This window comes from Brassica napus, chromosome A7 (assembly GCF_020379485.1).
Source record: "Brassica napus cultivar Da-Ae chromosome A7, Da-Ae, whole genome shotgun sequence".
NCBI lineage: Eukaryota > Viridiplantae > Streptophyta > Magnoliopsida > Brassicales > Brassicaceae > Brassica > Brassica napus.
The window spans coordinates 17,887,872-17,902,119 of record NC_063440.1 but is presented as its reverse complement, the minus strand read 5'-3'; the positions used below and the strand labels follow the sequence as shown (position 1 = coordinate 17,902,119).

General features: G+C 37.6%; 5 protein-coding genes across 6 annotated transcripts; 4 read left to right on the top strand and 1 right to left on the bottom strand.

Moving 5' to 3' along the window:
- Nucleotides 1-601: 601 nt before the first annotated feature.
- On the bottom strand, nt 602-1,916 carry LOC106356829 (universal stress protein A-like protein). Its single transcript, XM_013796555.2, has 4 exons — nt 1,545-1,916; nt 1,329-1,438; nt 933-1,051; nt 602-852 (listed from the first exon to the last, which is right to left on the bottom strand). Exons 1-4 carry the CDS (start codon nt 1,807-1,809, stop codon nt 732-734), a joined length of 615 nt encoding a protein of 204 aa, XP_013652009.1. The 5' UTR covers nt 1,810-1,916; the 3' UTR covers nt 602-731.
- A 2,361-nt stretch (nt 1,917-4,277) lies between these two features.
- LOC106353192 (MATH domain and coiled-coil domain-containing protein At3g58440) lies at nt 4,278-6,369 on the top strand. 2 transcript variants are annotated; one of them, XM_013792900.3, is made up of 5 exons: nt 4,278-4,389; nt 4,482-4,621; nt 4,688-4,848; nt 4,954-5,609; nt 5,838-6,369. In XM_013792900.3, exons 2-5 carry the CDS (start codon nt 4,506-4,508, stop codon nt 6,243-6,245), a joined length of 1,341 nt encoding a protein of 446 aa, XP_013648354.2. In that variant the 5' UTR covers nt 4,278-4,389; nt 4,482-4,505; the 3' UTR covers nt 6,246-6,369. The 2 variants fall into 2 exon arrangements, with proteins under 2 accessions (XP_013648354.2, XP_022572072.2); XM_022716351.2 differs by having other exon boundaries at nt 4,319-4,621.
- A 797-nt stretch (nt 6,370-7,166) lies between these two features.
- On the top strand, nt 7,167-8,316 carry LOC106355622 (MATH domain and coiled-coil domain-containing protein At3g58410-like). Its single transcript, XM_048735559.1, has 3 exons — nt 7,167-7,273; nt 7,584-7,812; nt 7,912-8,316. Exons 1-3 carry the CDS (start codon nt 7,167-7,169, stop codon nt 8,314-8,316), a joined length of 741 nt encoding a protein of 246 aa, XP_048591516.1.
- Nucleotides 8,317-9,882: 1,566 nt separating this feature from the next.
- Nucleotides 9,883-14,246, top strand: LOC106353194 (MATH domain and coiled-coil domain-containing protein At3g58410). The gene is made up of 5 exons (XM_048737091.1): nt 9,883-10,288; nt 10,378-10,541; nt 10,972-11,324; nt 11,422-13,947; nt 14,050-14,246. Exons 1-4 carry the CDS (start codon nt 10,179-10,181, stop codon nt 11,824-11,826), a joined length of 1,032 nt encoding a protein of 343 aa, XP_048593048.1. The 5' UTR covers nt 9,883-10,178; the 3' UTR covers nt 11,827-13,947; nt 14,050-14,246.
- Nucleotides 11,914-14,115, top strand: LOC106355623 (MATH domain and coiled-coil domain-containing protein At3g58340-like). Its single transcript, XM_048735558.1, has 6 exons — nt 11,914-11,926; nt 12,137-12,224; nt 12,761-12,812; nt 12,969-13,133; nt 13,723-13,947; nt 14,050-14,115. The coding sequence occupies exons 1-6, from the start codon at nt 11,914-11,916 to the stop codon at nt 14,113-14,115; spliced, it is 609 nt and encodes a 202-aa protein (XP_048591515.1).
- Nucleotides 14,247-14,248: the final 2 nt, after the last annotated feature.

The window sequence follows — 14,248 nt, the reverse complement described above, 5'->3', positions numbered from 1 at the left end:
CTTTTTTATGTTAAAAATCAAAAATCATGAACGGGACATCAACTTTATATGATTCAATAAATTACAAAATATTAATGGGACAATAACTTTATATGATTCAATGAATTACAAAATAATCACAGGACAAAAAGATAATTTGTAGAACAAGGCACCCGCATAATAAGATCATTCTTCAGTTAAACCCTTAGTTCTGCATCTTACATAACAAAAAATATTCAAGTTGGTCACTTCAAATGAGAATCTGCTTATATATATTGACCTAAACCCTTTCAAGTTCTTGAGCCAAAGGACTACTTCTCCCAAGACTTGATCCTCTTGATCTAACCGGGGCAAAAGGAGATGGTTTAGAAGAGCTTGAAGCTCTTGGAGATAGTTGAGCTTGCTCAAGTGCCCGAAACTGAAGCTCTGAAGGGTCATCTCTCATGCACTCTCAGTACTTCATCTCGAATGTAGCTCCTTTGTGTGAATCTATCCGTTTCATTATATTTTCCTTTGGTACAGGCATCTCATATTCTTCAATGTCTTTCGTCGAACAGATGATCAAACCGTTTTTCCGGTTAAGAATGTATAAAAACGAAAGGTTGGGTTGAGTTTCGTCCATGACGCAAAACAAATTGTTTAATTAACACCACATTTTTATTTTTTATCTACATACAAACGGAATGAAAAAGAAAGTAGTCATCAAATTCCAGAACAAACACACAAAAGTGATGGTCACATGGTTTTCTTCCTCACTTGCTCTTGTGTTCCTTAGTGCTACTACTGGTCGAGGTTTCTCTAGGTGGTCGCACGATGAGAATAGGACATTTGGCATGTTGAGCACAGTAATCACTCACACTCCCTAGAAAGGCCCTGCATGCATCCCAAACTAAGGTTCATAACCGTTGACCAAAAGACTCATGTTATGAGAATACAAATATCAAAGTTGTAACCTCTTGATCATGCCAAGTCCACGGCTACCAACAACAAGAAGATCCACGTGAGTTTGTTCTACCGCTTGGCATATCATCTCCTTAGGATCTCCTTCTAATATCATCGTTTCCGTTTTCACCTAAAAACCACACAACCAAAATCTTGAAAGGAACTTATCAACTTATTGAAGACCAGACATGAGACTTAGGAGACCATAAACATTTTTAGTTAATCTTGATTAAAATAAAATCAACAATTTGAAAACCAAACGATAACATATGTTTTAATAACTTTTATAGACTTGGGAGCGAGGCAAATTTTTATCCGGGATCGGCCCTAAACTTATCTAATGCAAACCCATGAAATATACATATATATTACAAACCAAACTCTTTTTGCAGTTACATATCACTCACCAATTTGCCACGACATATCTCCAATGATCGTGTGAACAACTTGGTTGTGCTCTCTTCTCGTGCTTTCTTCATTGATTCAGGAACTGAATCTATCGCATACATTGCCGAAGCTACGAATAATTCAAATCCAATTAATATGTATGTGAATTACTTCACATAATCCATGCATAAAAATATTAAAAACAAAAAAACAAAAAGAGATTATGTTTTCTTCACCAGTTCCGCCAGAAGGGTAGATATATTGAAGGTACGTTGGATGAACATGAACCAAAGTCAGTAAACCGCCTGCTTGATCGGTTTCCGGTTCAGCGCTAATAACATCTCTGAGATGTTCCACTGCCCATTCCAACGCATAGAAGCTATTCTTGCTTTCATCCATCGCAACCATAACCTTCAACTTCTTTTTGTTCTGCTTCGCCGTCGTCTCCGTCGTTGTTGTAGCTTCCGTGTCCACACCAATCGCATCAACGTAAGTCTCCATTTGTTTATCCGTACGTTTTATTTCTTTTCTTATTGTATGGTTTAATTTGTTTATTCGGCTTTAGCCACAATATATATTGTATCGTGCGTTACGTAACGCTAGTGTGCATAGTGAGCAGGTGGAAGCTGGAGATTGACAGATGCTTTATGATGGATCTTTGGATCGACACATCGCATTTGTGATGGAGACGTGTCTTGTTCCTAAGTTAGGAATCCTAACGTAGGATAACTTTGCTTTGCATATTCAATGAATCGATAAATCTTTATTGTAAAGCTTTTGGCTTTCCTGAGTTATCAAAAAAAAAAAAATTATTGTAAAAGAAATACTTTTGGTTTAGATTCGACTATGGTTCAGTTATTACTATTACACATTTTGCTTTCTGAACGGTGTGGGTTTTAAAATGTCTTTGGTTCTTTTTCTCCCTTGGCTCAAAACATCAACTTTGTATTTAACTAAAGTTAAATTTACAAAGGTTTATTTAGTTGAACATAAAAGCAAACCACCAGAAAATACAACTAAATCAAACTTCTGAAATTTAGTTTCTCTAGAATTTGTAAAAAAAATAGTTTGTGTTAGCTGTCCATTAAGTGTTATATTTTTTTTTGTTTTCCCATGATTAATAAAATCATTTTTATCCCTTATTTTCTCTCTACAAAAGTAAAAACCAGAAACTACAATTTGAAATAAGTCTTTTTGGTCCAGTGATTTGATCAAGTGTTCATTAATATTTCTACATTAGGAGGTCTGAGTTTCAATTATCGGAAAAAACAAATTATACAGAATATTGGAGATAAGGCTACTAGAAATCTTCGGCGTGATGCAAAAAGTACCATCAGGAATGGATCTTGCAGAAACGGCTTATGATGATACAGTGAAACGTGAATCCTCATAAGACTGGTAGAATTGTTGGCCGTAATATTGTAATGTTTCTCGTAGGTTATATATAATAGCATAATTAACCAGTATTAAAAAAAAAGAAAAAAAAGAAAAAAAGAGAGGATTAAAAATTAAACCGGTTTAATTTCGATTTGAATTAAGATTAATCTAATTATGGTTTGGTTAAGTTTACCTCGGGTCTATCCCTAGCAATGTCTCTTTCTTTAAACCATAAGCCCTCTCATCACAGAGTCGGGCATCGTTGCGATTGTCCTGACTCATATTAATGGGACAGCAGCAAATGGAGAAGAAGTTCACTTGGGTTTCACAAAACCTATCCTATTGTCTCATTTTATTTGCCTCTTATTCTATTTTTCACCACGTACACAACCACACAATAAAAGCAACGACTCTGTTTCTCTATAACAGACTTGTAAAGATTATTAACCCAAAAATCTAAAATTTAATCAAATTAACCGAAAAATCTAACGAAAAAACCAAAAGGATTTTTCATAACTAAACTAAACGAAAGTAACTCCCGGTCAAAAAAGCTTCTGTCAAGCTAGAGAGAGAAAGTTAGAGAGAAACTTTGGGGATCCGGCGGCCGGTCGGCGCGTGAGCGTCCGTGCCGTCGCCGGAGTCATTTTTCTTTCATATAAAATCAACAGGCCTTGTCTCCTCCTCCTCTTATCCGGCTTCCGTCTGTCGGAGCTCTGGTCAGCCATCAACCGGCGTGGTTCTGGTACTGGAATCACGACGCGATCGCGGGAAGGATGGGACGGTTAAGTAGTTCGTGTTCTATTTCTGGGAGACGGAGGCTCTCACAGATTCGTCGCCGCCGGTCTTTTATCTCCGTAGCGGGGAAGCTTCCTTAGTTCGGCCGTCGTCGGCTCTAGTCTCCGGGAGGTGAAGGCTATCACAGCTTTACATTACCGGGTTTCGTCCCCTAGTCCTTTAGGGTTTAGTCTTTTTAGTTTGATTTTATTTCTGCGCTTTAGTCTTGGTTCGGTTGTTTGTGTTCTCGTCGGAGGAGAGTGAAGCTTTCCGGCGGAAAGGGTGATGATGCATGCGATGTTTTGGGTGTTTGCGGTGAACGGTGGTGGATGAGATCTCGCCAAGGCGATCGATTCTCTCCGGTATTAGAGGTCCAAAGATGTTTGCGGTGAAGATTGGCGGAGTTTTGGAGTTCTGGTTTGGGCGGGAAATCCGAAGTCTAGATCTCCGGCGATGATGAGAAGCGGTGGTGATGAGACGCTCTCGCGACACGTGTCCTTTCATCGTCGAGGATGGCAACACGTGTCCTCGCATCGAAAAGTCCGATATGCGAGGCGGCTGCTCTCAAGTCCGTGATGAGTTTAGGGTTTTTTCAAGTTGGGCCGTAGGTTTTTTGGCCCATTTAGATAACGAGTTTTAGCCCGGTTAGTTTTTGGGCCTTTTATGTAAGTTGTTCTGGGTTTGGCTCGTCTCCTTTAATATTAAAAACATAGTGACGGAAAAAAAAAACTAAACGAAAGTAACTGAAGACCAAATCAAACCAATTTTTTTCAGTTCAATACGGTTAAAATTTTGTGCGGACCAAAAAGCAATCGAAAATTAAAATATGTGAATCCAATTTTAACCGAAGGAACCAAACCAGCAGGCAGTGGGCGAGCCAGTTGTCTCTCTCTCTAGCAGAGCTGTGAAGTAGCGCGATGCTTACAGTCAGTCAGTCGCGTTAAAAGACATTCTCTTTCTGAATTAAAGTATCTCTCTATTTTCTTAAACCCATTACTAAGCACTAAGTTTCAATTTTTAAGGGTTTCTCTGTTGATCGGGTGTTAATGGGTGGTGGTGGTGAGCAAATGGAAAAGAGATTCAGTTGGGTTTTGAAAAAGTTCTCATCTTTACAAGAAGAGCGTTGCTACTCCCGCCCCTTCGCCGTCGCCGGGGTCAATTGGTAAAAAAAGAAACCATTTTTACTTTGGTGGGATTGATTTTGAAATGGGTTTTGTTATTTGTACAGGCGCATTGCTGCTGACTGCAAGGGAGATAAGAACGATGGTCACTTGTCCTTGTTTCTGGAGTTTGCAGACTCTGAGTCTCTGCCACCTGGATGGACAAGAGACGTCAAGTTTAGCCTCACTCTCGTCACTAAGGCCTTTACCAAATCCAACTTAGTAATGCGTAAGTCTTTTTCTCCATCTAGTTTAGAATCTCTGTATCTTGTGCCAAAGCTGTTTCAATGCAGTGAATGTGACAAGTTCTTCTCTGCTTCTGTTTTTGTGGCAGGAGCGCAACAATGCTTCAGTGACGAGATAGAGGGTTGGGGTTGTGATAAGTTCGTGTCCCTTGCTAAACTTCATGAGAAGAGTGAAGGGTTTCTGGTGAATAACAAACTCATTATCCTCGCTGAACTACATGTACTTCCAGCTGATGATGAATCTGTCGGCAAATCTCAGAGGGATTCGTCTTGTGAAGTGGCGCAAGAAACTGAGGTTACCAATTTAGATGATGATGATGATGATGATGGTCCTTTTGACGAGGGTACAGGTGGTGGTGTTTCGTCTAAAGAGGATGTGGATAATGATGATGTTTCATCTCCTTGTTTAGATGATGGAGGTGAGGACATAAGTCTTTTAAACCACTTCAGTGCTTTGGAAGAGACAGTAGGAAATGATGGTTTAAAGAGTAACAGTGTGGCAGCTGAGACTGAGGTTTCTAATGATGATGCACCTAAAGAAGATATCGGTGATGAGTCTTCATCTCTCGTTTCGAATGATAATGCTAGCAACGGAACCTCTCTAGACAAAGTGAAGTCTTTGCTTGATGTGGAAAATGGTGGTAAAGAGTTTAACAATGTGGCATCTGTACCTGAGACTGCTAATAATTTGCTTACGGAGATTCAACCAGCGAATGTCAATGGGTTTGACGTTTATTCTTCTCAGGTAAGAACGGGATCCATCTTCTTCTGTTGTTATTAGAGAGGAAGCTCTAATCCGAAACTGAATGTGACAGCATGTTCTATATATCATATGTCCCATTCTCTTATTTATATGGGGGGATCATATCTTTAGAAAACAATCATAGATGATGCATGTCTCTGGATTAATTTCTTTTCACGTTTTAGGTTTTACTCTCACAATCTTGTTTTCACGTTGTTTATGACTAAGCAGGTGGAATCAGTGAGCCTTATATTCAGAAGACACCCGGATTTAGCATCAGGCTTCCGTCCAAAGAACAGACAGATCAGAAGAGCTTACATGAATGAACTCCTTAGCCTCATCGAGATGATGTGCCAGTCACCAGAGAAGCTCTCCGAGGATGATCTGAGCAATGCTGTTGACACACTGTCTGATCTGATTGATGTCGGCTTTAAATTGGATTGGCTGAAGGTAAAGCTGGATGAGGTTTCTGAGAAGAAGAAGAAGGAAAAGGGTAGCGAGGCTCGGCTTCGAACAATGGAGGAACAGTTGAAGAAGCTGAAGCTAATGTTCTTGGATCTTCAAACTCAGCTGCAGAAGGAAAAGGCTGAGGCTTTGGCCGCAAGAACTTCTCTCTCGTTCAGTGATGTTGTTTGCTGATTTTGCGAGGATTCTTGTAGAATTGTAGATGAATCTTTTTTTCTTTTGATGTCTCAGAACAAGTCCTTTTAAGTTCGTCCGTTGCATTCAGTAGTGAAATTAACCCTAAGAAGTAATTTGCAAATTTAACCTTGTGATTAACCCTCTCCACTCTTTTAAGTTTTGGTTTTGGATCATAACTTTATTTTCTTTGCCTTGTTGAAACTTCAAGGTTTTAAGGATAAGGCCGAGGTTTCAGCCACCAACCAATGTTCCTATATTGTTTGATGAGTTGAGTTCCTAGGCAGAATTAGAGTTTTGTTTTCTAATCTGTTAATCTATTTTAGGTCTCCGTAGGTTTCGTGATTATGAAGCAATCTCTTTGGGAATGTGAACTGGGGTTGGCACTCGAAAAGGCGCTTCCAAGGGCGTAGACTTCATCAACTCGTAACTATAGCAGAGTATCAATTTACGAAGGGCCAAAAACTGTTTGCATTCTCCCACACTATTCGAGATTCATGCATTTTTCTTCATTTATATATATCTTGTGCAGGTAGAACCCCCTCACAAGACGCAACTTCCTCACAGGTTTTAGTAAGTTAAGCATAGTTTTGCTCCGTTGTCTGTGTCTTTCGTTCCTTTTCTGCAACACTAAATGTTTAGGCTCTTTCTGCTTCTGCACATGCATTTAGATTCTAACAAATCACTGCTGATGAAAGAAGATAGTCATTCAAATTGTATTCTTCCTGATTCTTGGTTGGACAGTGTTAAATTTCTGGCCGTGGAAACTAGCTAGTCAGTTTTTGTTGTTTGAAATCTTGGGTTACATAGAGATATTTTTGGTTGAGTTTTCTGAAATTGTGTGTGTTGGTTGATAATCAGACGAAGGGTCTTTTTTCTCTAGGTCTTGTATTTTCATTTGGAGGTATCTTTATTACATTAATGGGGACGCAAGTTGGTAAGAAGTTCGCTTGGGTGATAAAGAACTTCTCATCTTTGGAATGTAAGATCTGTTACTCTGCTCCCGTCCTGATAGGTGATCGCAAATGGTAAAAGACAAGTTTCTTTTCCTCACATGTTTTTGCCGGTCTAGATATATGCATGCTATCAGTTGTCAAACAATCTTACGACATAGACTCAGTAATGAAAGGTGATTCTTGTCATTTTGTTTAATGTTCCTTTCTCACTTAAATTTCAGCAACATACCGTGTAATCATTTTGAAAGTAGATATGTCTAGATTCCTATCATTCTAGGTTGTAAACTGATGTCAAGTTTACAGAAACGCATCGCTGGTTTGATAAGAAGATTTCGTGTTGGGGGTTCCCATTGATTCCCCTTACCAAACTTCATGATGAAAGGGAAGGTTTTCTGGAAGATGGAGATCTCATAGTTGTTGCTGAGGTAGATGTTCTTGAAGTTGTTGGAACATCAGATGAGCCAGGGGAATCTAAAGATGGAAGCAGCAATCTGAAAATTATTAATGGAGATGATGGTGTTCCGGAGTCTAATGATTACCTCAAAATCAAAGTAGCTTCATTTGGAACCGGAAACATGGATATCAATGGCTTTCAAGTTCTTCCTTCACAGGTAATAAACTTTAGAATGGTGCAACCTTCTCTGTTACTTTAGAAGAAGCAAATATCATATATGTTAATATGTTTCGTACATTTGTTTTACACTCTGCAGGTAGAATCTGTGAGCCGTATATTTGAAAGACACCCTTACATTGCAGTCCGATTCCGTGCAATGAACCAACATACGAGGGAGACATGCATGAATATTTTGCTCAGATTGATCGAGATGCTGTGCCAGTCACTTGATGAGCTCTCCAGTAATGATATTTTGGGAGCAGACACTGCACTTGCATACTTGAAATCTGTGCATTTTAATGTGGCTTGGTTGGAGAAGAAACTGGACTTGGTAAAAGCAAACAAGGGCAAAGAGCAGTCCAGTTTGGTCAGGCTCCAAGAGATGGAGGATAATTTACTTGAACTGAAGCAAAAATGTTCAGACTTGGATGCTTTAGTTGAGAAGGAAGAGGCTGAGTTGTCGGCTATCAGAACTCCTCTGTCGTTTGATGATGTTGTTTGATCTCTTTAGTTCTTATAGTTTAGTAGTTTCTTCCTTCGTTTCAATGACAAGAGTTTCTTTTGCAAGGTAATTGAACTTATGTCTAAGGTTCTCACATTTCGTTGAATAAGTATTACTGCGGTTTTCTATTAAAAGTTTCGGTTATCACTGAGATGAGGACAAATTAATCCTTATCTTGAACTTCTATTCCATTCATGGAACTTCATAGGCACTTTTTGCAGAAAGCTGTCGCATTTTGCAACTGATTTAACAGAAGTTGACGCTTCAAGAGTGATACTTATATGAATCTTGATGGTAAAGTTATCCTCTGTGATGTACGAAAACATAAGTAGCACGTTAAGACTTGTGGTCATGCAAGTTGGCTCTAGCCTCTAGCTAGACTTGTTTACTATTCGACCATTTTACCATTTATCAATTCGTATTCATCGCACGTGGACTGATTCATAGGAAAGAAAATGGAGACTGACTATAGACTATGAATAATAAGATTAATAACTAGATGAGAAACAGAGTCCTCTGTTTTCAATACGTAATACGCAAGTATCATTCTATTTTTTTCACACTGTTTATATATTGTCACACTATTTTTCTTTCACTTATGTCATGAAATATTTTGGAGTATGTCAGAAAAGGAGAAAGCGGATTTAAAACAAAACAAACACATCAAAATCCCCTAGGGATGAAAACAGAGTCGCCTAAGCGAACATAAGAAATCTATCTATTGATCGAAAGAAAATATTTTACATCGATAGCATAAAAACAAAACTCTTTCTCCATGTTAAAGATGAGATTCGCCGAGCCATAAATATTTTGTATCGGGGTTAAAAAAAAATTAACAGAGATTCATTTTCATTTTGTGGGGTCAATATAATTTTTCTTAGGTAAAAATAAATATTTTATAATTTTTCTTAAGTAAAAACAAATAATTTTTAAAAAGCAGTGGGATCAGCTGACCTCGCACCTTACTGTTTGCCTCCGCCCCTGTTTGTAGGTCTAGTTTAGAAGAAATAGAGATAGTAGTGACTTGACATTATGAAAATATAATAGTGAAAATCCGTTTCAGAAAATTACCAAATTATTGGTGTATATGAAAGTGCAATTTCTTCTTCTTCTACTTTATATATAATTTATAAATATATATTAATCAAATTTATTTTTTAACAGATTTAAAAAATTCTTTTGTGTTATTCATCATATTATTTTAAAATCTAATATTTATTGTTATTCAATTACAGAAATTTATAAATAAATATTAGATTTGAGTGGATGCAGATAAATTTGTGTAATTTATAAATATTACTGAAAGTTCCCAATCTTAAAATTAATTTTTTGCTAGGTTATAATATGATTGAATAAATTAAACTGAATTTAATGACATGTTTCACTCTTTTTTTGGTAGAATTTTTTAAATAAAATTTCACTCTTTTTTGGGTAAAATTTTTTAAAGAAAAATTAGGCCTACTAACCATACGAAAAAACATAAATTCACTAACTAGCTAAAATTTCTCTCTCTGGAAGTTTTCATATTTGTTTTGGGTTCAAAGTTGCTTTATTTTAGGTCTCTTAAAGTTTGTATAAAGAACCGAGTTTCTTGATGATCAACCAATCTATTTGGGAATATGGTTTGTTTTTATTTGGTTTGGTTTGGTTTATCTCAGGTCTAAACCTAGCTTTATATTTAAAACATACACAGTTTTGATTTCTCTTCCCTTCGACCCTAAACCCTACCTTAGTTTCTCTTCCCTTCAAGGTATTCAACCCTATCACTGTTGCGTGCGATTGGTTTGCACGTTTCCGAGTCAGTTTTAGGGTTTTACTGTTCGTTCTTTGTTGTTCTCTAGCGATAAATCTTCACCATAGTAATGGTTGGGCATATGAAGAAGAAACTCACTTGTGTTATCAAAAACTTCGGTTTGCAAGATGACGAGTTCCACTACTACTCTCCACCCTTCAAGGTGGCCGACTGTGATTGGTAAATAAAGAAACTATTACAAAGCTACTCGTCCGTTTTCTGGAGTTTTAAATTAGATTGATATATATATATTTTTTTTTGTTATACAGGCGTCTTATTGCTTTTCCCAAAAGAGATACGGATGGTGGCTACTTGTCCATGTATCTGGATCTGGCTCCTGAATCTTTGCCTCCAGGATGGAGAAGAGACGTGAAGGTTAGCCTCACTCTTGTGAAAAAGGGACTGGCTCCTCAATCTTTGAACCAAACATTAGGTGACTGTTCTACATTAGCTCTGTTCTTTTCATGGACGCAGCGTCGGCGACTGCGGCGAAAAATTAACAAACAAGAAAAAGCAATCTAAGTGCAGGGTCGTTATACATCTCCCGCCGGCGGCTGCCGCTACTCGTATTTTCCGTGTTTCATCATCGCTGGATTTATCAGCGTCTCCTAAACATACGTTGACGTGTAGCTCGCGTCAATTATTAACATCCTTCAACTTTCTGTTTTAACTTGTTGCTGACGTGTCATGTTTAATCCTCTTATATTTTTGTGTCATAGACGCGGACGCTGCGTCCAGTAAAAGAACAAAGCTATTTAAGCTCTATATCATTTGTCATATGATTATGTCCTGTCTTTTTTCTCATCTTTAAGGGTTTGAGCACTTGATGAAACATCTTCTGTTCTGTTTTTGGGACATGGCAGTAGGGAAAGGCTGTTTTGACGCAGAGAATAACATTTGGGGCTTTGAAGAGTTCTTGCCTCTTTCAAAACTTTGGAGATACCTGGATGATTACAAACTCACCATCATCGCTGAACTAGACGTTATCCCAGATATTGTGTTACCAGAGGAACCTGTGATCATTATTGAACCATCTCTGAGGTGCAATCAAGCTGATGATGCATCTGTCAGCAGATCTCAGGTGGACCAAGTGTCTTGTCAAGTGGAGCAAAAACCTGAGAACCCATCAAACCAGGATTCAGATAATGCACTTAAGGAGATTCAACCTGTAAAGGAGACAATAGATGTCAATGGGTTTGAGGTTTTGTCTTGTCAGGTAATAATGCAACTTGAGGAGACTTGTGTTGTTCCAAATCTCTGAAGAATGCTCTCTCTCTCTCTCATTAGCATTGTATATCTTTTTTAACTCGCAGGTAGAATCTGTGAAGCTTATATTCGAGAGACACCCAGACATTGCTGTGGAGTTTAACGCAAAGAACCAACATCTCAGGAACGCATGTCTGAGTTTCCTGCTAAGCTTGGTGGAGACGTTATGCCAGTCACTTGAGAAGCTCTCCAGTGAAGATCTTGTGGAAGCAGACATTGCGTTGACATACTTGAAAGATGCAGGGTTTAAGGTGGATTGGCTGGAGAAGAAGCTAGACCAACTAAAAGACAAAAAGGAGAAAGAGAAGTCTTGTTTGGCTCGGCTCCAAGAGATCGAGGAAAATCTACAGAAACTGAAGCAGAAGTGTTCAGAGCTGGATCTTCTTGCCGAGGAGGAGAAGGCTGACTTGTCAACCACAAGAACTGCTTTGTCTTTCGATGATATTGTTTGATTTGATGACTTGACTTCTTAGGCAATTTGGTGTTATGATATCTTATATTATCCATTGGTTTTCTAAGTAGGAGGTCCTCTTGTAACTATGACATTCTGTGGTAAAGTATATTGCCACAACGTTTTTTTCTTCTAACAACTTTGTTCTCTTACTGAGTTTCTTGACGAACCAAACTAAATAGATGTGCCTGAAACAGAGATCTTGGAGAGTTCATAGTCTCTTGGAGTTGGAGTCATCAACTTGATTTTGAGATGAGAATACGCCATATGTAAAAAGTTTGTCATGTTTTTTTTTGTGAAGTATTGAGCAGCGAGTGCACTTGAAGAGCAGAATGTATCAATCTTCATTAATACTCAAAAATCACTTGGCGGTAATTACACTAGTCGCGGACTAGGCAGGTACCTAGAAGCTAGTGAAAATCAAATGGTCAAGCTAGTTCGATTTTTAAAACATTGATCTTGATGATGAAGTAAAAAATTTTTGTTTATTAAAAAGTGAAAAATAAATGGTCAAGCTATATTACCAAAATTATAATGATGATGACAGAGTATTATCAAATCACGATGCGTCAAGGCTGTTAGTATTCACCACACGTCATTTAAAATGCTTACATCTTCTTCACATATATATATAAGAGCATCTCCAACCAATTGTTATTTTCACCTCTATAATAGCATTTAGAGGTGAAATTGCTCCAACCCACCTCTATTTCTTCCTCTATAATAGAGATCTCTATTTTTTCCTCTATTTATAGAGGAAGAAATAGCATTCCTCTATTTTTTACTCTATATTTAGAGATTGCTATTTTAGAAGAATACATTGGAACATATCTCATCTCTATTATAGAGTTCCTCTATTTTAGAGGTGAAAATAGCAAAATACATTGGAGATGGTCTAAGTGACACTCAGTGTTTAAGTGGTTTTGTTCTCTCAGGATCTTGCATCTTAAAGCAATGATGAATCCAGTTGATAAGAAGTTTGGTTGGGTAATTAAGGGTTTCTCCTCTTTGCAGTTTGAGAAGTGTTATTCTGTTCCAGTTTTGATCAGCGACTGCAAATGGTATGAAACATACTCGTTGTATGTAGATCTTGGTGATATAATCTATAGTTATAGTGATTCTGCTTGTTGGGTTTTAATGTAGACGTGTCTTGTTGTATTTCCTAAAGGAAACAATGGTGACTACTTGTCTCTATATCTGGACGTTGCTGATTTTGAAACACTGCCTTGTGGATGGAGAAGATATGTGAAACTGAGACTTACTGTTGTGAATCAACTTTCACCAAAACTGTCCGTGGTGAAAGGTGATGTTTACCTATTTCTTCTCACTAGTTGATATCATCTTGAACTACTATGTATCAGTTACTTGCACAAACTATTTTTTTTTTAATGTAACACTCTATGTAATCCATTTTCATCCTACTACTTACTTACCTTAGACAAAGGAAAGTTCATGTTTTGTGAGTTTTGAACTATTTTAAACTTGTTTAAATTGAACTCTGTTTATATCAAGTGTGTCTAGAGTTTGTTCACGCATTGTTCTTTTTTCTATTTTGATCGTGTGTTTTGTTTGTTTTAGGACCAGCCTTGAACTTTCCTTGTTGTTTGGGCATTGTTCTTGTTTTATTTTGATCTGTGTAGTGTTCGTTTAGGGATCAGCCTTGAACATTCCTTGTAGTTCACGCATTGTTCTTGTTCTGTTTTGATGACGTGTGTGTAATGTTTGTTTTGGGACCAGCCTTGAAATTTTCTTGTTGTTCACGCAATGTTCTAGTTCTATCTCGGTCAAGTGTGTGGTTTGTTTGTGTTGGGATCAGCCTTGAACCTTTCTTGTTGTTTACGCATTGTTCTATTCAATAATATGTTAACTATTTGTATGAAATTTGTTACAGAAATAGAGCACTGCTTTGATGGAAAGTCGACAACTTGGGGTTCCAGCAATGCTTCCGCTTTTCAAACTTCATGAGAATGATGGTGGGTTTCTTGTGAAGGGACAAGTGATGATTGTTGCAGAGTTGGATATTTTTGAAGTAATTGGCACATTTGATGATGTGGTGGCTGCTGAGTCTAGTGACCTGCTTAAGAAAACTTCACTTGGGATCAATGCCAATGGGATTAAGCAGGTACTAAAGTTGAAGAGATGTTTATATTCAAGGACAGAATAGGACAGTTTTAAGGTCCTCTAAAGACTGATGTTTGATATACACATGTGTTTCTCCTTGCAGGTTGAAAATTCAGTGAAACCCCCTCCAAAGAAAACTTGGAACAGAAAGTTTGATTATTGTTGTTGATGATGATGATGATGATAAGCGCTTAAAACGAGACTAAAACGAGATTGTCATAATTTTTTTTCAAAATCTTTGGGTTATAAAAAAGTTTATATTCTATATACTGAAATTTATAATTAGTGTTGTTTAGAAATTT

Coding starts and splice junctions, on each gene's coding strand:
- LOC106356829 (XM_013796555.2), bottom strand. CDS start 1,809: ATGGAGACTTACGTTGATGCGATTGGTGTGGACACGGAAGCTACAACA. Junction 1,052..1,328: donor AGATATGTCGTGGCAAATTG/GTGAGTGATATG, acceptor TGTGGTTTTTAG/GTGAAAACGGAAACGATGAT. Junction 853..932: donor GGACTTGGCATGATCAAGAG/GTTACAACTTTG, acceptor GGATGCATGCAG/GGCCTTTCTAGGGAGTGTGA.
- LOC106353192 (XM_013792900.3), top strand. CDS start 4,506: ATGGGTGGTGGTGGTGAGCAAATGGAAAAGAGATTCAGTTGGGTTTTG. Junction 4,622..4,687: donor GCCGTCGCCGGGGTCAATTG/GTAAAAAAAGAA, acceptor TTATTTGTACAG/GCGCATTGCTGCTGACTGCA. Junction 5,610..5,837: donor TTGACGTTTATTCTTCTCAG/GTAAGAACGGGA, acceptor ATGACTAAGCAG/GTGGAATCAGTGAGCCTTAT.
- LOC106355622 (XM_048735559.1), top strand. CDS start 7,167: ATGGGGACGCAAGTTGGTAAGAAGTTCGCTTGGGTGATAAAGAACTTC. Junction 7,274..7,583: donor CTGATAGGTGATCGCAAATG/GTAAAAGACAAG, acceptor TCATGATGAAAG/GGAAGGTTTTCTGGAAGATG. Junction 7,813..7,911: donor TTCAAGTTCTTCCTTCACAG/GTAATAAACTTT, acceptor TACACTCTGCAG/GTAGAATCTGTGAGCCGTAT.
- LOC106353194 (XM_048737091.1), top strand. CDS start 10,179: ATGGTTGGGCATATGAAGAAGAAACTCACTTGTGTTATCAAAAACTTC. Junction 10,289..10,377: donor AAGGTGGCCGACTGTGATTG/GTAAATAAAGAA, acceptor TTTGTTATACAG/GCGTCTTATTGCTTTTCCCA. Junction 10,542..10,971: donor ATCTTTGAACCAAACATTAG/GTGACTGTTCTA, acceptor GGGACATGGCAG/TAGGGAAAGGCTGTTTTGAC.
- LOC106355623 (XM_048735558.1), top strand. Junction 13,134..13,722: donor TGTCCGTGGTGAAAGGTGAT/GTTTACCTATTT, acceptor TTACAGAAATAG/AGCACTGCTTTGATGGAAAG. Junction 13,948..14,049: donor ATGCCAATGGGATTAAGCAG/GTACTAAAGTTG, acceptor TTCTCCTTGCAG/GTTGAAAATTCAGTGAAACC.